We start from the raw sequence: 25,798 nt of genomic DNA, 5'->3' as shown, positions 1-25,798 counted from the left end.
GGTGGGAGGCAGACCTGGAGACCGACATCACGGAGAGCGAGTGGGACAGGGCCCTGATGCACCCGAAGGAAGTGTCCCGCAATGCCAGGTTCCACATTTAGCGGAAAAACCCCACCAGTGTGCCCATGGTGCACCAGCGAGCACGCAGACCTAATCCACATGTTCTGGACCTGCCCCAAAACCAAGAAACTCTGGTCCGCTGTTGAAAGGACTTGCAGGGGAGCCGGACTGGAAAGGTACGAGTGGACGCCTAAGGAGTGCCTCCTGGGCACATACCCGAGACTGAGTAAAATTAAGCATATAGTGAAACTAATGGACATGGCGTGCATCCTAACGAAGAGAACGATAGCAATGGCCTGGAAATCCCCAGGAGGCCCCAGATAGGAACCATGGATCAGGGAAATGGAGAGATGGACCAACGCTGAAACCAAAGCCTGGGAGGAGGGGAACAACCGAGGAGGCAAAGATGTGAGTGCAACGCTGGAATCCTGGAAGGCCCTCCTGAGAGACATGATCTTTCTGGCGGACTTTAAGCCCCCTTGAGTGCATCCCCTGTCATGAACTGTCGACCCGAAGCAGATTTAAAAGCTACATCCACAACAACCCTGACTCTGTGACTTTAAGAGACAACCAGATGGTGTCTGGAGTGAGGCCTGAAGCGGGGCCGGCAGGTACCCACGCGGTGGTGGGAGGCGGAACGGTCAAGTTATTGTTTGTTTTTTGTTATTGTTTTGTACTGTTCATCAGGCAACTTCGTGACAAACCGGATGTTGCTATGCATCCATGTTTAACTGTTCTCTGCTAGTATAAATGCCAATAAAAACATCTAAAAATAAATTAGGAGACGCGTTCGTGGTGGAGTGGTCATTCCCGCTGCTGTACGCGTTTCCTCCAGTTCCCGTCATCCCACAAGTACTGCAGAGTTTACGGAAGTTCGGTTCCCGGATGATCCTCATTGCTCCGGCGTGGGCTCGGAGGACGTGGTACCCGGACCTTCTCGACTTGTCCATCTGCCCTCCACGTCGTCTTCCCTACCGAGACGATCTGCTCTCATGGGAGGGGGGTCAGGTTCTCCATCCAGAGGTCAGATCCCTCAACCTTCACGCTTGGCTTCTGAAAGGTTGAGGTATAAGGATTGGGACCTCCCTGAAGACGTGATGGAGGTATTGCTCTCGGCCCGACGGCCAGCAAGTAAGTCTCTGTACCGTTGCCGTTGGCTTAAGTTCTGCGACTGGTGCAGAGTTCAGAATGTGGATCCTTTTGCATGTGACATCCCCAAGGTTCTGTCCATTTTACTTTCTTTGGCCCACAGGGGCTTGCAAGTGGGTACCATTAAAGGTTACCTGGCGGCGCTGTCCATCTTTAAGCGCTCGTCTGAAGAGTGTTCCTACTTTAAAATCCCTTTAATTTCACAGTTTCTGAAAGGGCTGACTAATGTGTTCCCTCCGTCACCTTTCCTGGTGCCCGGTTGGGATTTAAACCTTGTTCTTAAGTTTATTATGGGTGCTCCGTTTGAGCCTTTGCATTCTTGCCCCTTTGAGGCTGTTGACTCTGAAAACTGTGTTTCTGGTTGCGGTTACTTCCACTCGCAGAGTGAGTGAGTTACAGGTACTTTCAGTTAAGCCACCCTTCACTGTATTTCACAAGGACAGGGTTGTCCTTAGAGTTCGTCCTTCTTTTCTTCCGAAGGTGGTTTCAGAATTTCATTTGGCCCAGAAGGTTGTTCTTCCGGCATTCTATCCTCCTCCGCATCCTGGTAAGGAAGAGGAGAAGCTCCATAGGCTTGATCCTAGGAGAGCTTTAAGCTTTAATGTTTCACGCATGTCCCGGGTCAGAGTGGACGATCAACTCTTTATTGGTTATGCTGGAAAGCGTTTGGGACAGGCTGTGACGAAACAGACTTTGTCTCGCTGGATTATTTTGGCCATCTCGGAGTGTTACCGCTTGGCGGGTAAGGACCCGCCGGCTGGCTTGCGGGCCCATTCTACCAGGGGTATGGCTGCATCTACTGCCCTGCAGAGGGGTGTTCCTATTCGCAACATCTGTGATGCAGCCACCTGGGCTTCTATACATACATTTGTACATCACTATTCCCTCGATTCCATCCGAGGACAGGATCTGGGCTTTGGCAAGGCGGTCCTTTGCTCTGCTATTTGATTGGCAATTCTAAATTTTGATTCTAAATTCTTTCCCTCCTCCTTGCTCTGGTACTGCTTTGGGAGTCTGCCATAGATATGGAATACGTCGGAGGACCCAATCCCCTCGAAGAACAAGTTACTTTCTTACCTGGTAACGTTCTTTCGATGGGATGGTCCGACGACGTATTCCATATCGCTCACTCCCTGCCTTCCCCGCTGCAGAATTTCTTTTGCGATTGCAGCTTATGTTCCGCAAGGCTTTGTGTCTGACTGGCAGTTGACTAATGTCACACGTTCTGGGGGAAAAAACTACAACTGAGGCTACGGGCGTCGTGCGTCCTACTTATCACATCGGATGACGTCGGACGTCGGAGGAGGTCCTCGACGACGGCGCATCGACGTCATCGACGCAGGACGCAGACGCAGACAAAAGTTTCCGAAGCAGCACAGCTGTGGTGATTACCTGTCATAGATATGGAATACGTCGTCGGACCATCCCATCGAAAGAACGTTACCAGGTAAGAAAGTAACTTGTTCTTCTCATTAACATCTTGTCTAAGTTTCAGCCCTGGCATATATAGCTTTTCCAACACTTATTTCAGTATGAGTTACTGGGTATTCTCATCCTCTGCATACACTAAAATATCATCTTGAAAGTAGGACACGCTTCCAGTTCTACTCCGTAGTGAATCCATTATTCTCTGAAACACTGAGGCCACAGAGGATAAACCAAATGGCATGCATGCAAATCGATATGTTCCAAACTGAGTTATGAATTCAATGAGAGGCTTTGATGGTTTATCCACTTTTATGCGATTATCAGCATCTCTCATGTCCAGTTTCTACAACAAACGTTGCCGCTTCCAACATTTAGATGAGTTCATTTATAATGGGATGAAGGTAGCTGTCAGTGATCACTTCTTGATTTGGGCTTTGCAAGTCTGTGCAAATCCTTTAGGCTGTGGTTTTCTGATAATGACCACTGGACTCAGCCATTTTGATGATTCCATTGGTTCAATGCTGCCTTCTTGCATAATCATTTGTAATTGTTCGCGTAATGCTACCCGAGCACTAGCTCAGGTAGAATTGGGTGTCACGGGAAGAGCTCCAGACTTTTATTGTATTTTGTGCAAATCCCAATGTCTCAGGGAACTCTTATCTCAAAAAGGTGTTATCTCTGCATTTTATCACTAACAATTGATCTGATGCATTGGGGTCTAGTTGTATCTCTAGTTTGGTCTGCTCATCCCATCCCAGTACAGCCAGACCTTTCTCAGAAAAGTATACCTTGGTTCTGTCATGGCGCCCATTGAATTCCACCCAACTCTTTACACACACTTGCAACTGTATGTTGACACTTATAAACGCTTTGGGTTGCTATTTCTTTTTTTCCACCATTTCTTTGTTTCCAACGGCGGAGTGTTTCGTTCTAACCCGGAATCGGTCATTACTCGTCTCTTTTCCGTCTATGCTTACTATGCAATGTGCGCTTACCGATGTTCAATGTCAGAATCGTGGTTTGATCATCTTCCAATTATTCTTCAGCTGTTATGTCACCTGGTACTTCAACTGCTAGAAACTTGTGCATCTATCACACTTAGTGTCTCTCTCCTCCTGTTTCCATTATCTCTGATCATTAGTTTTCCTTCTCTGTTTTTCCGTGTTTAAATTGCTGTGGACTTTCCTGCTCAGTGTGTTTCCACCCATTTCTCTGAATCTCGTCGTGGTCTCTTTTGCTACTCTAGCTATCTGAACTGCTTCGTTTAGCTTGAGTTCTTTCTCCTGAAGGAACTTATCTTGGGCTTTTTTGTTATTGACATACACAACCAACAGGTCCCGAATCATACTTTCTGTGATGTTCCTGAAGTCACACAAAGCTGTCATATCACATAGTCCAGTAACATCGTCACCTACAGATTCTGTGTGTCTTGTTTTCTCATGTAAAATCTTATTATGCGCAGCTGTAAGTTCTACTTGTTTGGAAACCTCTTTATTACTCTCCTGATGGCTTCTTTGTACACATCATCATCACCTCCATCTGCATTCCTGGCAGGTTCTGGAGTTACACCCAAAGCGATGAGCAACATCACCTTCTTTCTCCCGGTAGTGTATTCCATTCCATCGCGCTTTGAAACGCTTGTGTATAGGTGCGTTATCAATGCCATATCATATCACCTAAAGCATCCACGACCGTGTTAAAGAGCGGTTCCCATTGGGGCCGGGGGATCACCGGCATAACTGGCGGTGGCAGAAATGGTGGTGGGGTGTTCCTCCATGCATCGTGTTGATCGCGGTATAGCTGCTGTTATGTGGGGGCTCCTGCCTTGTCGCCAATTATGTTGTGGCTGACTCCTCAAATGACACTCTGAAGGCTGATGTGTTTAGCAGTGCTGTTCATTTATGTATACATGTTATGCAGGTAAGTTTATCTTTTCTCATGGCTTGAGGGGGAACTGGGTGCCAGGTTTTCTCAGTGCTCCACACCTTTCTGTCCCTCCTCCGCAGCACCACCCGTGCCAACCCACGTCTCGTGAGATCAGGCCGCCTCTTGAGATCTCACAAGAGCATGCGCACTCCACAACAGCCAACAGCTCCAGCTAAGGTGCTATCACAGAGTACCCACACTGCATGCTACAGCTATGTCAAATGGTGGGTTCTGAGACACATTAAAATGATATGATATGGATGCAAGAAAAACTCGGCTAAAGTGTTTCAGTTACTTTTAGGCTTCTGTGGAATCTGGGGTCCTTTCACATTACCAAGATTGCACCCTAAAACAATATAAGACTATTTCCCCCAACACCAGGAACATTATTTTTAAGGAAATGCTCATTGATCAAGGCCGCTGGTAAAAAAAAGAGTCAGATGTACCTAACGGGTAGGAGAATTTACTACAACAAGAAGCACTCCTTAGCAGTGACTGTAGTGACAAAGAGGGAATGTAGAGATACAAGTTACCACCCACTTAATGGGAATAACAGGCCCTGCACAGCCACACCTGCAAGGCAATGTGTGTATTAACAACACCCTTCATGAATGAAATGTCGATGTTCATCCCACATCAAAAATTAATTTTGCCTAAGTGTGAATATCGCTCGTTTTCTGTGAATTCCAGTTAACGATGTGCCCCACAACAACAGGACACGCTGTTGTGTTGCCAGAAAATGACTTTTGTCCCTCTCTTTGTTCCTTGCAGAGGAGAGCGCTTGAGGACCTAGATCCAGCAAGGAACGCTCTATCAGAACCAGGTATCTATGACAAGCCTATTTCATTTCAGCTTATAGAAACAGTGCTAGGACCGCGCCAGTATAAGTTGTGACTTAAAAATTGGCCACCCATAGTACTGCTTTTTTCAAGCCTCCTGGGATATCCTGGCTATGTTCTGGCTACAGAACAGCACTTCTGTACATTCTCCTTCGACAAGACTATAATTCCCCAACTGGTTTGCTACAGAGGCTCCGAACCACAGTGCAGACGACCCCTGCCCTTAGCTATAAAGAATGTTGTTTTAATCTTTATGCAGGGAGGGCCTTACTTCTCTTTGCGATATAACCCCCTGCCATGCAGCATACAGAGGTTGACTGAAATTGGCTCCCACCCTCCCTTAATTTATTCCTTCACATTTTTCATAAGGTGAGCAGCATTATCACTTATGTGACCTCTGCTACAAAAAAGGGAAAGACATTAGATTCTTGTTAGTAATTGTTTTTTGTTTCCATATACATAGTTGGAACCCATGTAGCGGGATTGTGGGTGGTAAAATGTCCTGCAGGGGGCGCTGCCCATGCCATATTAGATTGGCTTTCCTGTCATTCAGAACAATGCTGGCCAACCCTGAAGTCAAGCTGTTTGCAGCGTTTTAAATTCCTCTGCTGCTGACTAAGCCCTTTTATAGAGGACAAACTATTGTGCACCTCTAGTCCACTCGCTCATTCCCATGCAGGAAGCAGGCACCATTTATTTTCTTACTGCACCCTTGGCCTCGACCCACATTAAATGTTTGGCCTTCTTTACAGGCTTCTGCAATGCCCCGCAGCCATCACTAAGCCATTTTCTTGATACTATTGTTTTTACCTATGCAAATGTATGTGTGAAATAACAGAGACCATACACTCCTGTTGGAGAGAGACGAGTTAAAGAACGGAATGGAGGTACGGATATTGGTTAGGTGACAGTTCCCCCTAAGGAGACAGTGGGCTTTTAGCTGCATGGCTACCCCCATACCGGTACTGGATCCGGGTTCCTTGAATGGGGAAATACCGGGCCATTCCGACCTTGGAGGGCCCAGTATTTCCCCATTCAAGGAACCCGGACCCGGTATATCCCCATTCCCATTTGAGCCCCCATAGGGCTCAATGGGAATGGGGAGGATGCTAACAACGGGCCTGTTGTTAGCATCCTGGTCTGCTCGCGGGACCCGCTAAGGATGCCTGGTTTTACCAGGCGTCCTAAGCGGGTCCCGCAAGCAGACCTCGTAATGAGTCGGTAGGGTGTTAACTGTGCCGGCAGCCCTACCGGCACCGTTAACCCCCTACCGCCTGGGTCGTAATGAGGCCCAGTGTTTCTACAAATATAAGGGGAAAATTGAGAGTGCTTGGGATTGGGACTCGGTGGAAAGGGGTCTGCATCGGGGTAGCGCCATCCAGGCTGAGCAGGTGCCGGCAATCCTCTCCGGTGAGAGCCCCCTTGGGTATTGTAAATGTTGAGATCTTGCTGCTGTGTGTGCTTCATTGTTGGCCCGTTCGGCTCGTGTTACCTGTTTCTTCTCCCCCGCTCCCCTTCCGCCTTCCTACCCTTCCGCCTCCCGGCCCGCCCACACCTTTGATTGGCTCTTCCTCCGTGTATGCATCTATACTCTGTGAGCTGGTCGCCCGCTCGCCATTTCCCATCCAGGCTGAGCAGGTGCCGGCAATCCTCTCCGGTGAGAGCCCCCTTGGGTATTGTAAATTTTGAGACCTTGCTGCTGTGTGTGCTTCATTGTTGGCCCGTTCGGCCCGTGTTACCTGCTTCTTCTCTCCTGCTCCCCTTCCGCCTTCCTACCCTCCCGCCTCCCGGCCCGCCCACACCTTTGATTGGCTCTTCCTCCGTGTATGCATCTATACTCTGTGAGCTGGTCGCCCGCTCGCCATTTCCCATCCAGGCTGAGCAGGTGCCGGCAATCCTCTCCGGTGAGAGCCCCCTTGGGTATTGTAAATGTTGAGATCTTTCTGCTGTGTGTGCTTCATTGTTGGTCAGTTCGGCCCTTGTTACCTGTTTCTTCTCCCCCGCTCCCCTTCCGCCTTCCTACCCTTCCGCCTCCCGGCCCGCCCACACCTTTGATGGGCTCGTCCTCCGTGTGTGCATCTATACTCTGTGAGCTGGTCGCCCACTCGCCATTTCCCATCCAGGCTGAGCAGGTGCCGGCAATCCTCTCCGGTGAGAGCCCCCTTGGGTATTGTAAATTTTGAGACCTTGCTGCTGTGTGTGCTTCATTCTTGGCCCGTTCGGCCCGTGTTACCTGCTTCTTCTCCCCCGCTCCCCTTCCACCTTCCTACCCTCCCCCCCACACCTTTGATTGGCTCTTCCTCCGTGTATGCATCTATATTCTGTGAGCTGGTCGCCCGCTCGCCATTTCCCATCCAGGCTGAGCAGGTGCCGGCAATCCTCTCCGGTGAGAGCCCCCTTGGGTATTGTACATTTTGAGATCTTGCTGCTGTGTGTGCTTCATTGTTGGCTCGTTCGAGGACAAATATAAAGCTGTATTACATTGTGACTGTACTGTTGAGTACTATATAACTGCATCATTAAAACTGGGCCCTTTCTCCGCTTCAGAAAATCTCTAACTTAGTTGTGTCTCACCTGTCATAACATTAACTGTGCTCTAGTGAGCTCCTAAATCCTCAGGGTGTCGTCTTGTCCTGTTGCCCAACTTGCTTGCCTCTCCCTGTCTGCCTGCCTACTCCTCGTCCTCGCTAGTGTCTCCCCCTCTCCCTTTCACCTCTCTCCTCTCCCACCCACCCTATGGTGCTCTGTCTCTCCTATCTTTTCTAATTGCTTCTCTATTGACTATCCTGCTCTCCTCACTAAATCTGGCAAGAATAAGTTTAAAAAGGATATCCTGGTCTCCAATCCAGGCCTCCCTATCGTTGACACCTACACCAGTGCCTCCTCCAAGGAAACTCTCACCGACATCCTCTTTGTTGTTCCTTCGCCAGACCTATGGACCCTTCATATGGTCTCAGATGCTCTCTCCTTTCGCTTCTTCACCCATTAATGGTGGCACCCGCTGGGATGCCCTCCTGGCCTCCTTCCTCTCCTCTAAGGTCATCATAAATGTTTACTCTAATGGGACCGTCTTGGTCCAAGGCCCTCATGCCAACCTGCACCTTTTTGATAGACGCTTCCCGCGCCTCATCAACTTCCTTCCTTCTCCTGCTGTCCCCCCTCCCCTTTCCTTGGCTACCTTGCCCTGCCCCTCCCTCCCTGCCCCTTCTCGGGCTCCTTCTACACCTCCGCAAGGCATACCTCTGATCTGTACCCCTCCCCGGAAGTCCTTCAAGGAGGGCAACCTTCTCCACATTGTCACTCTTAACTCCCGCTCTGCTGTCAAACATTCCTCTGATATCTGCCGCCTTCTTGAAGAACTTGACCTTGATGTCCTCGGTCTCACTGAGACATGGTTCACGGCCAGCTCTGTCACCAGCTTTGATACGCTCCTACCTGACGGCTACAAGATCATCTCCATGCCCAGGACCAACCGCTCTGGTGGGGGTGTAGCCCTTATCTTCCCTGAGTGGATTCCTGCCTCTGTCACTCCTACGCAGGCCTACTCCTCTTTTTTAAATGCCTCGTCTGCAGGCTCTCTCTCTCCCCTAGCCATTCCCTAACTGTGGCTACTATCTATCGACCACCTGGTCAGATTTCTTCCTTCCTCTCTGAGTGGGCGGACCTCTCCTCCTCACTCCTGGCCTCAACCACTCAACGCCTCCTTCTTGGAGACTTCAACATCCACCTGGATGCCTCCTGTCCCCCCTCTGGACTCTTTTGCAACCTCTGCGGCTATCTCTCACTCACCATCCTCCCCTCTGGCCCGACTCATTCCACAGGGCACACTCTCGATGTTCTGATTTCCTCAGACCTTCCCCTCTCTGTCCCTCTCTCCACTCCTCTCTCCTCGAGTGATCACTTTCTCCTATCCTCCTACCTCACCCTCCCTACCCCTCAGTCCAAGCCACCTCCGTTACTGCCACCCACCTTCTCAGTCATCCGACCCATGAAGCGTGTGTCAGTGGAGGTTTTCGCCGCCACCTTCTCACCCCCTCCTTCCCCTTTGGCTGACTCCCACCGTGACACAGCCCTCTCCACGCTCCATTCTTTTATATCTGATACGCTTGACATCCTTGCCCCTGTCATGAGAATCCACCTGAAGCATAAAGCCAAGTGTAACTCCTGGTATGACTCAGACCTTGTCACCCTAAAACGCAAGTGCAGGGTGGCCGAGAGGAAATGGTGCACTTCAAGTTCATCCTCTGACAAGCTGGCCTGCCGCCTGTTGCAAAGGCAATACCGACTCTCTGTCGCCACCAAGAAAAGAGGTCATATCCAAGCCTGCATCTGTGGGGCATCGAACAACTCGGCTGAACTCTTTAAAATCAGCAAGGAACTGGCCAATCCTGCCGCAGTCTCTACCTCTCCTGTTCCTTCCCAGGCCCTCTGCATGGCCCTGGCCTCTCATTTCACCTCAAAAATTCAGGACATCCTGTCCTCGCTCTCCTCCTATCGCCTCCCTCCCTCTAGCCACTGCTCTCCCTGTGGCCCTTCTGCAGCCACTCGCCCTCCCTCCTTCTCTGCCTTTCCCCTTTTCTCTGCAGACGAGGTTTCGAGACAAGTCCGAGCTATGAAAACCTTGTTGAAACAGGTTCACCCCTGTTCCTCTAAAACTATCAAGGACCACATCGACTCCCTGGCTCCTGCCCTGGCTGATTTCTGCAATCACCCCTTCGCCACTGGAGTCTTCCCATCCCCCCTGAAGCACTCCCTTGTGCACCGTCTTCATAAGAAACCCTATGCCGATCCGTTCTGCCCAGCTAACTATCGCCCTATCGCCATCACTCCTTTCCTGGACAAGCTCCTGGAGAAACTGGCCATCTCCCATCTCAATCTCCACACTGAATCTGTTGGTTGTCTTCATGACCATCAGTCTGGCTTCAGAGCTGCCAGAAGCACGAAACTGCACTGCTGAACATCCGTGAAGACCTGCTCTCCAACCTTGACTCTAATCATCTTGCTGGATCTCTCCTCTGCCTTTGACACTGTCAACCATGCCATCCTGCTCAACCGTCTCTGTGATAACCTGGGTATCACTGGTCAGGCTCTGGTGTGGTTGATTTCTTTCCTCTCCGACCGACCCTCCCAGGTCCAACATGGGTCCTTCCTCTCTGATATCTTTTTCTCTACCTGTGGTGTCCCCAGGGCTCTAACCCCTCTCGCTGGCTGTTCAACCAATACCTGGCACTCCTTGCCCACCGCATCGCCGCTCTCTGCCCCAACTTTCAGTGCTATGCGGGTGATACCGAGCTCATTTTCAGGCTCCCCTCGGTCTCTTCCTCTCCTTCCCTCAACTCTGACTGCCTGTCTGCCATCCAGGAGTGGTGTGCCGCTAACAACCTCTGCCTTAATGCCAGTAAGACCGAGATTCTACATATCGGCACACCCTCTCCCTCCTTCCCTGCAGGTCTCTGGCCGGCCTCTCTTGGCCCTCTTCCTGCTCCCACCTGCAAGGCTAAAAACCTTGGGGTCATCTTCGATTCCACACTCTCCTTCTCTCCTCACATACCTGACGTCTCTAAGAAGTCACACTACCAGCTGCACCTCCTCAGAGGTATTCTTCCTTTCCTCTCCTTCCCCCAGAAGCTCACTGTCTCCAGAGCCCTGGTTCTCTCTAAGCTGGACTATTGTAACAGCCTCTATCTAAATCTGCCTGCCTCTACTCTCCGCCCTCGGCAACTTATCCAAAACAGGACTGCAAGACTTGTCCTTGGCCTCAAGCCCAGGGACTGTATCTCTCCAGGACTGAAAGCTCTGCACGGGCTCCCAGTGGCGGCGAGCATTAAGTTCAAAACCCTCTGCATTGTCCACAAGGCCTTCTGGGGCCTGGGGCCGCAATAACTTCAACTCTCTCTTCCTAAATATCTTCCTTCTCGAGCTCTTCACTCATCCACCTCCAACTCCCCAGGGTCAGTCGCTTCTCCAAGCAACAAGCTGGTGGTAGATCTCGCTCTTCGGCAGGGGCCTCCCTCTGGAATAGCCTTCCTGCCTCCCTGAAACTTGAGGAGAACCATCTCCGGTTCCGGAAGCACCTCAAAACCTTCCTCTTTGCATCTGCCTTCTCTCCGCCTCTCCCCTGCTGAATTCCTGACAGAAACTGCGCTGGTTACCTGGCCACCCTCTGAACTCAGGCCCGCCAGTTGACCACCTGCACTGACTCCCTGGCAACCCCTGCACCTGGGAAATGTTTTCTGTATCCCTACAATCCCCCCGACTAGCACTTATGTCTGCACTTGCCACTAGTTGGCCGTTTTTATTGATCTTATCCTATTTATGCTATTATTCCATGTACTGCACTTCTCACTGCCCCCCCCCGCACTTCTCCCTTTTCCCCCCTTCCCATGCACTTGCGCAATCTGAATGACACTGGGCCTAGTAGGATTGTTGTCTGTCTTTCCTTTGTCCCCCTCCCTTGCCTCGTCGCTCCTTGAAACACTTGTGTATAGGCGCGTTATTAATGCCATATCATATCGTATCATATATCAAAGAAGGGAGACTGCTGAGGTAACCACCATTTCACAGGAAGCACAGGTTACCCTTCTTAAAAAGCCAAACTGCATGTCTCTGGGACCCCCATCGAACCCCCCCACCCTCTGCCCCTCCAAGGGGAATGTAGGCAGTTTCCATTGTTTTTGGATAGTACATGCCCACATGTCAACTGCCGAGAGAGCAACAATATTCAGAGTGGGCTTCTCACTGCTTATGTTGAGCACACTAGTGGTGTTGGTGTTTTGAAAGAGGACACCTCTGTCCAAAGGCAAAAGTGAAAGGATGCCAGACGAAGACATTTGCATCACATCTTTTTGACAGTGATATGTACAATAGCCTGAGGGGGCTAAAAGCCCTAGCCCCTCAAAAATCCCAGAAAGGCAGTAAATCTGGACTCTGGAGACACAGTGATGATGGCAATCTGCAGATTCTGATCAACCAAAGGAGTGACCATATTCCTGTAACCAGTGCAGTAGATGTTCTCGAGCCTTATCTGATTTGAGCATTTGGGCAGATTGAGGATTGTGTTCCTGTCTTTAGTGAGCACCAGGTGTAACTGAGCAATATCCGTTCTGTGGCATGCCAGATGCACTATTTAATCTCACAAGTCCCTGGAATCACCAAGCTGGTGTTGAGGGATGGGCCTTGAAACAAGAGGTAGGGCTGATGATCCCTGCGTCCTCCATCGGAAGGAACACTTCCCTAAACTCATACACGGAACAATTAGCTTTGAACAGGTAGCTTAGACAGAAGACATGACACTGGATGCTGTGGCAGGAATTTGCTTCACTAGAATAAGGGAATCTCACCAGCCAATCATACAGAGATTGGTATATATAAATCCTCTGCACTGGGTGGGCCTAGGCAACAGATACCATCATCTTTGTTTACATCTAAAGACAGAATTCAGCCTGATAGCAAAACATTTTACTGGTTATGATTACCACTGAGTGGCCTCATTATGCATCTTTCAGATCCATTTTATTTTTTATTTAAAATGCATTTTTGGTTTAACATGTAATCTTTTTAGCATATCATCAAGAAAAACATTTCCACATTAGCAAACCCTCAGATTAAACAATCAGCGTAATTTATGTACATCCTTCTCCTAAACGAGGGTTATACATGTCCTAAAATATTTAACCACTGCTATGATCAGCAAAGTTGTCTCCAATCTCAGCAGCGTCTGCCAACAATTTTCTATTGACATTACTTTGTATCCCTCCAGGAAGCGTCCAAAATGAAGTGTCCTCTCTTGGGTTAAACCGGTGCAGTTCAAGTATAGGCGTGGTAGATTTTCCACTGAGTCTTCCGTTTGACAGAATCTACAGAAAGATCAATTTCAATTAGAGAGCCCTCTGCTTGTAAAGCTGAAAAGATGTCCCCTAGGATCTACATCTTGCAGAAGTCCGTTCTTTTCAGAGACCTGGTTCTGCTTCCCAACAAATCCAAAAGATTTCTGGAGCTTGAGTTTTGACAAAAATGGATGAGCACTAATCCAGCGAGTGCTGCAGAAAGACAATTCTAAGCGGCCGTCTTAGATGGTACCAGCAGGGGATGCTTCAGTGGGACCACTAATGGCCACAGAAACATTAAAACTGCCCCCATTGTTAGGAATAGGGGACACCAAAATGGGTTTTTGGCGTAGGTCTAAAACATACGTGCATAGTCCATCAACATGAAGAAGGATGGGTGGAAGGGACATTAAGCCTGAACTGTTAACCCACCACAAAAAGAGACTATGCAACCTTGTTGATCAATCTGCTTGCTTGCCAGATGAGTCACAACTCTATATCATGCCCCTACCTCAATGGTTAAAATGTCCATATTATTTACTGGTAAGCTTCAGGACTTCAAGTCCTACTCTTCCCTATAACTGTCCTGAAATATGAAATCACCTCTACCCCAGGAAAAGTCAAACTGTTGATTTAAACCCTCTCCTCTGTGGGGGTGGATAAAAGTGGACTGCTATTTTACATCTGCCTGTAACATCATAGCAGTCAAATCGCCAATGTCCCACAGGGAGGGAGGACGGGAGTAGTACTGGGACAAGAAAGAGTGGGACCGTGAATAATGAAGATTACACAAAAGTGATCCGGGCATTACCCCTTTGTCCCTATTCCTCATCCCAACACTGAAATATGAGGATAAACCAAGCCCTGCTGGAGATATTTGAATCGATTGAAAAGAAGAAAAAAAGAAAGCACACCATTCAATGGGGGAAATAATCTGGATTGTTATTCCGAGTACTCAGTCAGGCCAGGTCCAGTACCACTGCATCTCAGCAGAGGCATATAGTGGTTTATGAAAGTATCTGGTGAGGCCCATGAAGCAGATTGGTAGATTTCAGGTAGCAAGACACCCTGAAAAGCAACCCAGGGAGAAGAGGCCTCTCGTACATATACCATGTATACTCACTGGTAATGGAGACTTTTCAATGTCATAATCAATGGAATTGGTCAGAGGGATACATCTGCAGTGGTTAGTTTAGGGCCAAGGTGCCTGGGATTAAACAATACCAGGAGGTGTTCCGAAGAACAAACTGATTCTGTTCTGGTCAATGTGACAGAGTCTCATGTTTCAGGATAGGGGTTAGGTATGTGGAAGGACCACCAACCAGTATGCAAGGAGATCAAGATATCACTGGAGGAAACCCTAGGTTGGATCCAGTGGTGTTTGAACAGTCCTTTAACTAAAGGGGGTTCTCCTACCCACATATGTGGAGACCCCCAACCCAGCCCAGGAAGGTTGCAGCCCATTCATCTAGGAAATCTGTTTTTTGTAATATGCAATCTGTGACAAATCTTTGGATGTCATCACTTCCCACATAGGGGGGAGTCCTTCCCATGGGGCCAGGGTCATGTAGCCACAGTCCAATGATCCCCCTGGGGTGGTGTACAGTGGGAGGATCACATGGGGAGGGAAAACCCTTATGGGATGAGGGACGACACACTAGGGAGAACGCTGTATTTACCCACCCCTTCACAACCTCCCTCGCCCTCTCACCCCATAGAAGATCCTGTAGCCCCCTACACTTCCATGTGCCTTTGTAAGGTAGGCACTTCCACCTCCATAACAAGTTCTGGGACGAGCAAGAGTAGAGACTACCCATGTTAATCCTATAGAAAAACGGAGACGATGAAGAACATCAGTACCTCAGGGAATCATGGCAGTGAGGATACTGCGACAAGGAAGAGGTGCAGAGTAATGAGCAATACTCCAAAGAACCAACATGCGCAGTCTAGTCAATATGGACAATTCATCACAGTAGGTTTGTTTAAAAGGAAAGGACAGACTAGATTTGTCGAACCGTACTGCCTGGAGGAACCGCAAAGTTCAAGGAAGCTGGAGAACGGACCAGTACATTGCAAAAAGGAAAAGTGAGTCCTGAGACGGTCCGGTGTCAAATGGACATAAAGGAGAAGCCGAGGAAGAAACTCCCAATCAACCGGGAGGTCGTAGAGAGTGGGATGCAGAAGTCCAGCCGCCAGGAGAAACGCTGCCTCTACAGAGCCACTGCACACCGAAGGCAGGCAAAAAAACAGTGAGGAAATCACACAGCTGACAGCTAGTGTCTTAAGAGCCTCGACAACGCTGCAGGCCAGAGAAAAATGTACGCCGTAGGAAGAGAGGACGCAGAGGACACACTCAGAAAACACAGAAAGGCTCCACACATAGGGTCTGAGACCCCAGGGCAAGAACAATATTGGAATGCAGAGGCATCAAGAGTGATCATCACAGTCACAGTACCTGGCAGAAGAGTATACCAGATAGACTGCAAATAAAGGTAGGATATGGGAGTCTGCGACCTGCACCCAAAAGTCCAAAGCAAAGCATCAAGAGTGCTCATCTTTGTCACAGTACCTGGCAGGAGAGTACACCAGGTAGACTACTCAAAAGAGCAGAATATACGAGGCTGCGACTTGCACCAATAAAACAATATCAAAGCATCAAGAGTGCTCACAATCGTCACAGCACCTGGCAGGAGCGTGTACAAGGAGGATCAAACCGAAAAGTAGTTGTTCATCATTTCAATACCTGGCAGTGAAGCAAGCCAGATAACCCATCAACAAAGAAAGTGAAGAAGCAAGAGAAGACAAATACCTCTTCTTCAGCGCAGTTGTGGAAGAGAAGAGTGAACCGGGGGAAGTGAGTCATCCTCTCTGGTAGTTGTGAACATTGAAAGACTTGTGTACAGAAGGAAGAAGAAGAAACCAGGGGAAGGGAGTCATCCCCTATACTTGTTTCAAACAGTGAAAGAAAGCTTGGGGAACAGAAACCATTTCCCTGTAAAACCATGCTATGAACTGGCAAGATCTCCTGTCCAGAAGGAGGGAAGCATCCTTCTGGACCTCCTAGAGACATTCTCCTTAGTTGAATATTAGTGTTATGGGCTGAGGTAGGTTTGACACGATGGTGGACTTTTAGGTTTTGCTGGACATTCTGACAACCCTTAGTTTACTAGTTGAGGAAGGGAAACCCCTCTTGGTAGTAGGGATAGATAGGTGCTTCCTTTTCTTTTTATGATAATAAAAGTGTAAAGCCAAAAGCATGCCACCTTTGTGTCAGTCCAATAGGTCTGCCCCATACAATTCATCGCTGCCTAAATTACCAAACCCCGAGTTGATGAAAAAGAATGACTTTAATGAAATGGAACATGCACTGGAAATGCAAGGTGACATTCATTCTTCAGATGCCTGCATCACAGCATACACACAGATTTGGAGCAGCTGTGGGTTCTTTAGTCTGGACACAAGTCATACAATCACAAGACACACTGGACGCGGAGCATGGTCTGAAAGTAATGTCACAATCATGCCTCCAGCAGGCGGACCCACTTGAATGTAACAGGACCCGAGAGTTGTGGGAGAAAAGGTAGAGGAAAAGAAGTAGCAAGTGTTAGAAAATGAGTGGTTGAGAGTGAAGTACAGCTAAAGGAGGGTAAAACAATCGAAGGGGAGGTGATGGCAGAGACTATAGGTGGGGAAGAGGTGACAGGGAGAATGTCAAGAGGAGGAAGGGAGAAATACTGAAGAGGAGGTGGAGAGAGTAATAGATGGGCTCGAGGTACAGGAATGTGAGGAGAGAAACCAGAAAAAGAAGGAGGAAGAATGAACAGTAATGAAAAGAGAGGCAGTGGTGGCAAGAAACCTACAGAGAAGAGAGGTACAAACAGCTGGAGTAATTAACAGTTGGAGAAGTGAAGGAGAGAGAAGCTTAGAGTAGATTGTTGAGCGATGTTGAAGAGGGAAGGTGGAGTTAGAATGAGGAGAAGCTGAAGGAGGAAAATAGATAGAATAAGGAGGTGTTAGTACATAAGTCAAGGGGCAATGAGCTACCCAGGTGTTAGGAAATATTGTGGTAGGATCTGTGATGGGTGAAGCTTATCCGTTATAACTAGGTAATGGTGACCTACACTTCATAACAAGCCATGTCTCTGCAGCTCTGACAGCAAAATACTACGTGTCTCTTTATATATTTTGGCCCTCATTAGGACCCCAGCGTTAACCAATGGCGCTATTAGCGCCATGGTTAACGCCGTTAACTTACCGACTCCGCCATGGTTAAATGGGGAATTACCACCCCATTCCAAGGTTGGCGGGGCGGTAATTCCCCATTTACCATTGGCCCTTCCCCATTCCCATTTTTGCCCCATAGGGCTCAATGGGAATGGGGAAGGCGGTAATTATGGTACCGCAAATTGCGGTACCATAATTACCTTCAAAGTCCCTTTGCGGGTCCCTACTTTAACGGCTGGTCCAGACCAGCCGTTAAGGTCGGGAGCCGCAAAGGGACCTCGTAGTAAGGCGTTAGGGGTTAACGGCGCCACAACCTTTTACGGCGGTGTTAACCCCTTAACGCCAGGCTCCTAATGAGGGCCTTTGTGTTCAAAATACTGAATCAAGTTTAACACTGCCCAAAAAAGCAAAGCGTGATTTTCATGGCCCGCTTTTAACCTACTTGAAAATGTACTTCATTTGTGTTAATAATACATTTTACTTAAAGCTGTAATTTCCACCTGAGTGTGAAACTCTTTTATAAAAATAAATTGGCAGATTCTCAACAATTATGGAAAATGAAAAATGTTTTCTGATTTGCGTCATTGCAAAAATTCTCAAAGGTAGCCCGTGCATTTCCGGCGAGGGCTGGACAGTAGCGCAAAGATGTTTTGGCCAGGCCTTGTATACATTAGTGTCAGGAGCACGCTCCCCGCGCTAAACTGTGACTGGCTTCCAGAAACCACGTGGTTGCTGGGAGCACATTTCACAGAGACAGACCCAAACGGGTATACTGCGGGATCGTACCGCGCACCTTATTGGGGACAGGAATAGGTGGGCACAGAATATAAATATACTACTTAACTTATCTTCTGACCCGCGTCTTACCTGTCTCCAAACCCTGATTACCTGGGTTCGAGAACACCTTGGTGTGACACTGAGAAGGGCCGGAAAGGCAAAGATTGGTGTAGAACGGATTTTTCCCAAACCCTTAAGGAGAAAGACACTAGGTTAGAATAACTGGCACACAAAAGTAAAGGCGGAAAAAGGAATGCTGATGGACGGTTCTTTAGCTGTTCTTTGCTTAGCTATACTTTTCTCTTGCGGTACACCATCAGGGTTTTTTATGAGGTTTGTAGAAAAGGGGGAAAACACAAGACACTTTTTACAATGTTAAGTTACCCTAAGCAGCTGCCTAATAAAACCTTAAAAAAGTTCTTTCACCTGTATAAAACAGTTCCGTAAAAATATTTTTTAAAAGTGCTTACAAATATGTACAATGGCCCTCATTACAAGTTTGCCTGTCCGGAAACAACGGTGCCGATAAGCTTACCGGCAAACTAGGAGACTGCCTGCTGGAGCCGCTGTGTCCGACAGGGCAGACCCTGCCGGACACAGCAGCCACGATAGGCAGACCATCACGGAAGCACCGGCACCGTTAATAACGGTGCCGGTGCTTTCGTGGTCCCCATTCCCCTGGGTCCTATGGGACTCCATGGGAATGGGGACTTACAATTTACCAGTGCCTTACTTTCCGGAATGCCAGGGTTGTAATGCCCCAGTGTTTCCAGCTAGTCCAGCGCCGGTAATTCATTACGAGACTTGCGGCAACCTGCCGGTAGCACCGGCACGGTTACCGCCAGACTCGTAATGAGCCCCAATGTCTCTGCACAGTAAAAACAACTATACATATATGCCCCTTACTTGGAAGACAGCCTGGCCGGGCTATCTCAAGGTCCTTGCTACTGCTTGACGGGAGAGAGGCAGAAGTGATCTTGGGCGCTCCCCTACCTGTCAGGGCAATGCCTCGTCAGTCCTAGGCAGCGGCGGTGAAATGGAGCAAAGCGGAGTGCCTAACAACCCTCCTTGTAGACGGTAGAAAACAGTTAAACTTACTTCCTTTACTCTAACCTTTTTTCAATGGAAAGGGTCCCCACTCGGCTTCATGCGCCAGGGATCCTTTCTTTCATTTATATATTTATTTCCCCGCAGGGGCTTACACAGGCCTGTCACTAAAAGGCGGTATAAAAGCGAACACTTTTTAAAAACTTCATTTAGTTCACTTTAATTTTCAGAAAGACAGTAGGCCTCATAACAATGTTGCCGGTACGGTAACAACGGTATTGGTAAGCTTGCCGGTAACGTTGTTACAGGACAGGCAAACTACAAGTTCTGCTTGCGGGTGCCGGTCAGCCGGCAGGTCTGACCTGCCGGGCAGAACGGCACCCGCGAGCAGACCTACACGGTGTTAGGCAGAATTGCATGCAATAACCTCTGGGACAACCACATACAATTAGGACTACAGGTGTAAGTCAAAAAAACCTTTGGTATAAGTCTGTACCACACAGTTTTTGGTAGCGAGCTGAGAAGCCAGGCTTATCTCAAGAGTGAATGTGAGCAGTACAAGAAGTTACACAGAGGACTTTCTATCACAGTGGTTCAAGTAGACACTTATACTCAAGGTTTCTTGGTAAAACACTTATTAATTTATTACACAATCATTTACAAAACATTTCACTAGAAAAAGGAATCTTAATATTATAACCCAATACACTTCAATACAAAACTCCAAGATTTTGAGACAGTTTGAGCTCCCCTTAAATAGGAGTCAAATGGCAGTTCAGTTAAGTTACTTAGAAGTGAGCAAAAGAGACAAGGTAAGCAGAATCGATCACATATACTTATTCGTAAGCGCAAATAGTTTCAGTTCACCAGAAGAGTTCAATTCAAGTCAATAGGCCTAGGCCAAAGTCAATGGGCTAGTGTTCTGGATAGGAAAGAGCAGTTCTGGTATCAAACGGTAAAGACTTAGCGAAAGTTCTCAGAAGTAGTTTAGATGAAAAAGAATCATTTGTTGGGTTACAAGCTGATTAGGCCTGCAAGTTGAGAAAGTTTCATCAACTTTCACCGCAAGAGTGGCGTTCTCTCAATCGGGTTGGCACAGTACCTTAGTATGAAGAAACACATGCAGCTGAAGTTGCTGGTTCCTAGCAGTTCCTGCAGATCTCACTGTTCCTGAGCCTCAGTCGTGGGGACAAGAGGGAGGACGTCGGGGGACTCCTGCACGGCACAGGATCGTCGAAAAAGCAAACAAGATGGAGTCACTTCATTTCCAGTAGCTGGAGATTAAAGCGCACAAGCTGGTGTCCGTCTCCCTGGTTAATCCTAACCAGCCTTGAGAATGGTATCCAGGTGGCTTACGAGTTCCCACCAACTCAAAGGAAGAAGTCATCCTTGAAGGGGCTTCTCTGTCGAGATGAACTTGGCAATTCGGACCTGCAGCAGGGCTTCACCGGGCAAACAAAAGGTTCAGGAGTTGCAGCAGCCGTCCTCTTCCAGCTCGTCTTCAGTTCTTTCGTACCAGTGGTCGACACTGCTTTCCAGACCAAGAAACTCGCCTTTTAAACATTTTTCTCTCATTCATTCCAGCCTAGCTGTCACTCACCCAGCAGGGTGACTGTCTTGCCCAGAGAGTCAGCCAGCCAATCACGCCAGAGTGCATTTGGGTCTCCTAGGAGACTAAGCACAAGGGAGTTTCGGGCAGCTCCCTCACTTCCTGCCCACCCTAGACACTCAGACTCCAGAGGCTGTCTTCAGTCCTGAAGCCCGCCAAAGGCATACGAACAAAGGTACCAAACCTGGTTTGGCTCGCAGAGACAAACACTAGAAGGACCTTTCCAAAAAGAAATGACGAAAAAAGAAGACCGGGACCTGTTTAAATAAAGGGGCTTAAGGAACATGGCTCCCGTGATTTTTAGCTACCGGTGTTCGCGGTCGGGAAAAATCATGGTAGTTCGTTGTAAAACCACTGCCACCAGCCTTTTCAATAGGAAAGGGTAGCTTTTGACTGCTACATGAGTAGTTAGACACAGGGGATACTATAAAACCCCTCCAGCACTCCATTGTAAGATGGTGTGTGCTGGGTCTATACATTTGGAAAGACTAGTAAGGTCAATTTCGCTTTAGATTCTCTGGGAAACAGTGTTATATCCCAGAGAAGGTATTTACACCTTTGGGAAGTCTAAAAGACATCCCTGTGTCACTGCACTGAGGGTGCTGGGTAACACACATGAAAAGATGATGCCTATGGAGTTATCTTAAAACTCCATAACCAAAAGAAATAAACACAGAAAACAAACAGAATTAATACGTACAGAGTCCCAAAGTTCAGCAAAACAGCTGGGGGTCTCTAAGGTAGGGAGGAGCACATTTTTAGAATCCTCCCTAACACACGGTAGCACTGGCACCGTTATTAATGGCGCCGGTGCTACCGGCCTCCCCATTCCCATTGAGTTCTATGGGACTCAATGGGAATGGGGAGTCATTTTTACCGGCACCCGGCAAAGGGGAATTACCGGGTCCGGCAGGGCCTAAATGGCCCGGTACATCCCCATTGCCGTGTGCTGGTAAAAAATGGACTCCGGCGGCGGCCGTGCTGGTATTTACCGGCACGGCTACCGCCCCCTTATAATGAGGCCCAATGTTATTCTATGGAAAAATAGCATGGTGTGAAGTTAACATTGAAAGCTTCATGTTAAAGTAACATAGAGATATTAGATGACTGGGTTTTTTCTCCATGGGGTGTGTGGCGAACCATAAGAAGGTCTCGGAAAATTAGAGTTTATTCTAAAGAGGTTTTTATTAAAATAAGAGTCAAAACGCTTAACTAGCCCCATCAATAGGAGGGAAGTCCCTACGTAAACAAATAAAGGTGTGTTTTAAGTCCAAAATAAAGTTATTTGGTCCGAATCCTATCCAACTAACTGGGCCTACCACTTCATAAAAAAAATTCTAACTAAAAGGGAAATGGGAGGCTTTGCACAATAGCCTCAGCAGGGTGTCTACCTGGCCCAATTTATATTGGCAGTGTTCAGGGTTTCAAAAGTCCCTTTTCTAGCACCAGAGGATATTCTTCCCAGTCTTTGTATCAAGATAGGGTTTCAATTTGCTGTAAACATTTCCATTCCTTCAGGATTTCTGGAGGCCAAACCACCAAACAAGACGTCCTCTCTTCGAGGTGGTGGGTTCTTCCTAACGTTCTTTGATCCTCTTATATGTTCTTTTCTTGTATCCGATTTGCTTCAGATAGGGTGGCTGTTCACCCGGTCTTATTAAGGTTTTATACCTTCTGTTGATTTCTCAAAGTGTCCATCTTTCTTTCTCAATCCCCCTTTCTTATGGTATTTGCACACGTGGCTTACTCAGGCTCCCATAGCCTGGATAGCTTTCCCATCTCTTATTCATAATGCTCATATCTTTATCACCCCCCCTTTTCATAGGATATTTGTATTCTCCGATTTCTCAGGCTCCCGTAAGCTTGATAGCTTTTCCAGCTGTTACGTTCATACCTTGTAACAGTATATTCTCGCTGGGTTTCTCAGGCTCCCGTAACTTTGTCGGCTTTCGTAGCCTTCATTGAATAAGCATGTCGGGTTTCTAAGGTTCCCTTAACCTCTTCGGCTCTTGTAGCCTTCACTCAATGTCTCTGTCGGCTTTCTCGGGCTCCTGTAACCTTTTCAGCTCTCCCCTTTGCTACTTGGCTTGGTAGCTACAGTTCAACATGTGAGGAGCTCAGGGACGCAGGCTCCCTCAGGCGTTCAAGTCTCAGTGTCCGCTACAGGCCTGCCGGCCCACCACAGCTTCTTTGTGGTTGCGCCACCTGATGAGATGATTGTGTCTCCATCTCTGCCTCTCCTCCGACCTCGGCTTCCTGGTCAGGTAGATCGCCAACCCTCACGTGTTTGTCTAGCGCTTCACTTAACCTCCTTGCTGCCGCTGGCTCTGTGGCACCGCCCCTCGAGGACATCAATACTGCAGAGTCCGCTAGAGTCTCCCTTTGCTTCACAATCCATCCTCTTATACATGTCACAGGAATGCACCTAGGCCATCATGTCGCCCCCCGTGCCACCGGACTCTCTAGACTCCGTCTGCCCCTCTCCTCCCCGCCACCCTGTACAGCAGTACCCCTCCTCTGTGCCCCTCTGTATCCTACCCTTTTATGTATATCTGTTCTGTTGTTACCTGTGAAAAGCACTCCTTTAGGCATCTGTACTGTTGTATACCTCTGTAAAGTGCTCTGTTGTGTATCTGTATTGTTCTATACCTCTGTAAAGCGCTCCATTGCTTCTCGAAACTAGGTCCACGCTGCATAAATGCCATAAAAATTATGCACAGAATGGGGTCCTTCTTTGCTGACTATGGCGTTCATGATGTGTTAAGCATTGCTGGAAGCTAAGAGAATGAAAGTAGGATAGCTGGACGTTGTAGTCAACGAGTTTGCGGAAATGTCACTATTCAGTAAATCCAAAGCGAGATCACAAATAAGAGGATTTTGTTGATGCTCTTTGACTGTGGCGTTCAGGTGATCTCCAGCATTACCTGAAAGAGATGGGAGAAATGTCACTTTTCAGTGAATTCAAAACAGAAGCATTTAAAACAGAAGTAACAACAGTCTTCTTAGTTCCAATGTAGGCAGATAGTGTGTTCCGGGCAGGCAGTTCCTTATTGGAACGGGAGTCTTTGCCCCCGAGAAGGGAGTCACTCCCAATGAGGTTCCACTTGTCCAGACCCCTAGGGGGTGGCTCCCCGGGGGAGAAGGGATGATACCCTGGATTTGCCACAGCTGGCTAAGATTGTATTGGGGAAAGACACTTTTAGATTAGCCTCTAATTGACGTGTGGATGGTTCATTCTGGAATATCCATTCAAGGCTATGGAAAAAAGACCTCCGGGCCATTATTTCGTTTTTATTGGCAGGCTGCGCACTTGTGGGAGGAGAGACGATTACAGTTCTGGGGAGGAGCTACAGCTAAAAGGCATGATTGACCTCTGTACTGTTAATTCTTGAACCATTTGCAATTCAATGGGAAATGGCCCTGTCAGGCACTCTGGCACTTTCCAAGAACTAAACTATCGATAAAGACACTAATATCCCAAGTCAGGATTGGCTGGCAATGAAATGGGAGTGGTTTAGATAAAGTTGGCTTCAGACTATATTTACACAGAGCTGGGATCAGACTGCAGAGGCAGACTAATGCTGCATTCCTGATGAGGAGCCAGGCGAGACAGAGTTGGAAGTCCTAATTGAATCAAAAGGCTGAACAGCCTAGGTAAGAGGAAGCAAGTAGCTAATTTAATGCATTTGCCACAGAAGAGTAGATCTACCTTTGGACCTATATTGGACTCATACAGCTTGCAAATGCCTTCACTGTTACATGGTAAACCTGCCCCTGCAGCTTGGCACTTTGCATATTTTTCCCAATTCTAATTTTTTTGACTGAATTTTTTAAATCATTAAAATGCACTATAATATATTTTTGCCAGGTTGCATTTCAACTATCGATGTGCTGTGAAACACAGTGTAACATGATACTAAGATTTGGTAAAGCTCATTAAGACCTTTGCTGCCCATTGTATTTCTTTGGCAAGGATAAATGGATCCATCAAAGCATAGAGGATGGAAGAGAGGGTTCTTTATGGTGGGATTCACTAAAGGGCATTGCCGGAAGTGCAGGCCCAAAATACTGTGTGCCAAATATTATTTGGCAAAGTAGGCCCATTTGATGACTTACTTCACTGTGCAGCTAGTCGTTTTGACCAATGTTACTGAACAGCTACGCTTTAAAATGCAACATATTGTACCCCAAAGAAACCTTGGGTTACTACTCAAATAGTCTGTTACAAAGGAACAAGTTGCCATTTGTGTTTGTGGCCCACTTTTTCATTGGTGACCCTGCCAATTGTATGCCCCAGTACAATCCTGTTAACGTGTATTTTTGAATCCATGGCTTTTAGGTTGTTTTTAGGTACAATGCCGATAAAAGCCATGGAGGTTTGACAAACTTTCTCCACGTCTTACAGACATCCTTCCCACTCCTCAATGCAAGAAGCCTACAGGGGCCGCTCCCAGGCCTAGGGTAACATAGGACAGCATCGGCATCACCCACAGGGCAGGACGCCGGCGCCCAAGCAAGCCTGAACCAGCCAAGATGTTAGGCCCCCACTCGTGCACCCCGGTGGGAGGCCGGCTGACGAGGCTCGTCATCGAGTGGAGGAAGATCACCATCGACGGATGGGTGCTGGATGCTCTCGCCCAGGGGCACACCTTGGCGTTCCAACGCAGGTGACCTCGTAGTCTGCCGGTTCCCCGCCAGGAGCAGCACATCCCTCAGCTCCTGGAAAAGGTACGGGTCATGTTACAAAAAGGGTCGATTGACCTTATTCCCCCAAGGACTCTGGGGCTCCAGAGTCTATTCCAGATACTTTCTGTCAGAACGAAGACAGGGGGCTGGAGACCCACCCTGGACCTATGCTGTCTGAATAAATACTTGAAATCCCAAAGATTCAGGATGGTCACGTTGCAACACAT

General features: G+C 48.0%; 1 protein-coding gene across 5 annotated transcripts in view; it reads left to right on the top strand.

The window, feature by feature from the left end:
- IRF3 (interferon regulatory factor 3) overlaps nucleotides 1-25,798 on the top strand; it is a 430,041-nt gene that overhangs the window by 67,314 nt on the left and 336,929 nt on the right. For all 5 annotated transcript variants that reach the window (XM_069605200.1, XM_069605192.1, XM_069605193.1 and 2 more), the window contains exon 5: nucleotides 5,335-5,386. In XM_069605200.1, coding sequence (XP_069461301.1) covers nucleotides 5,335-5,386 — 52 coding nt within the window. The remainder of the gene's footprint in view (nucleotides 1-5,334; nucleotides 5,387-25,798) is intronic.

The sequence above is a fragment of the Ambystoma mexicanum genome, chromosome 1p, assembly GCF_040938575.1.
Source record: "Ambystoma mexicanum isolate Mex_15411 chromosome 1p, UKY_AmexF1_1, whole genome shotgun sequence".
Lineage (NCBI taxonomy): Eukaryota > Metazoa > Chordata > Amphibia > Caudata > Ambystomatidae > Ambystoma > Ambystoma mexicanum.
Note: the sequence above shows the minus strand (reverse complement) of the source record. Positions and strands in the feature narration are given on the sequence as shown.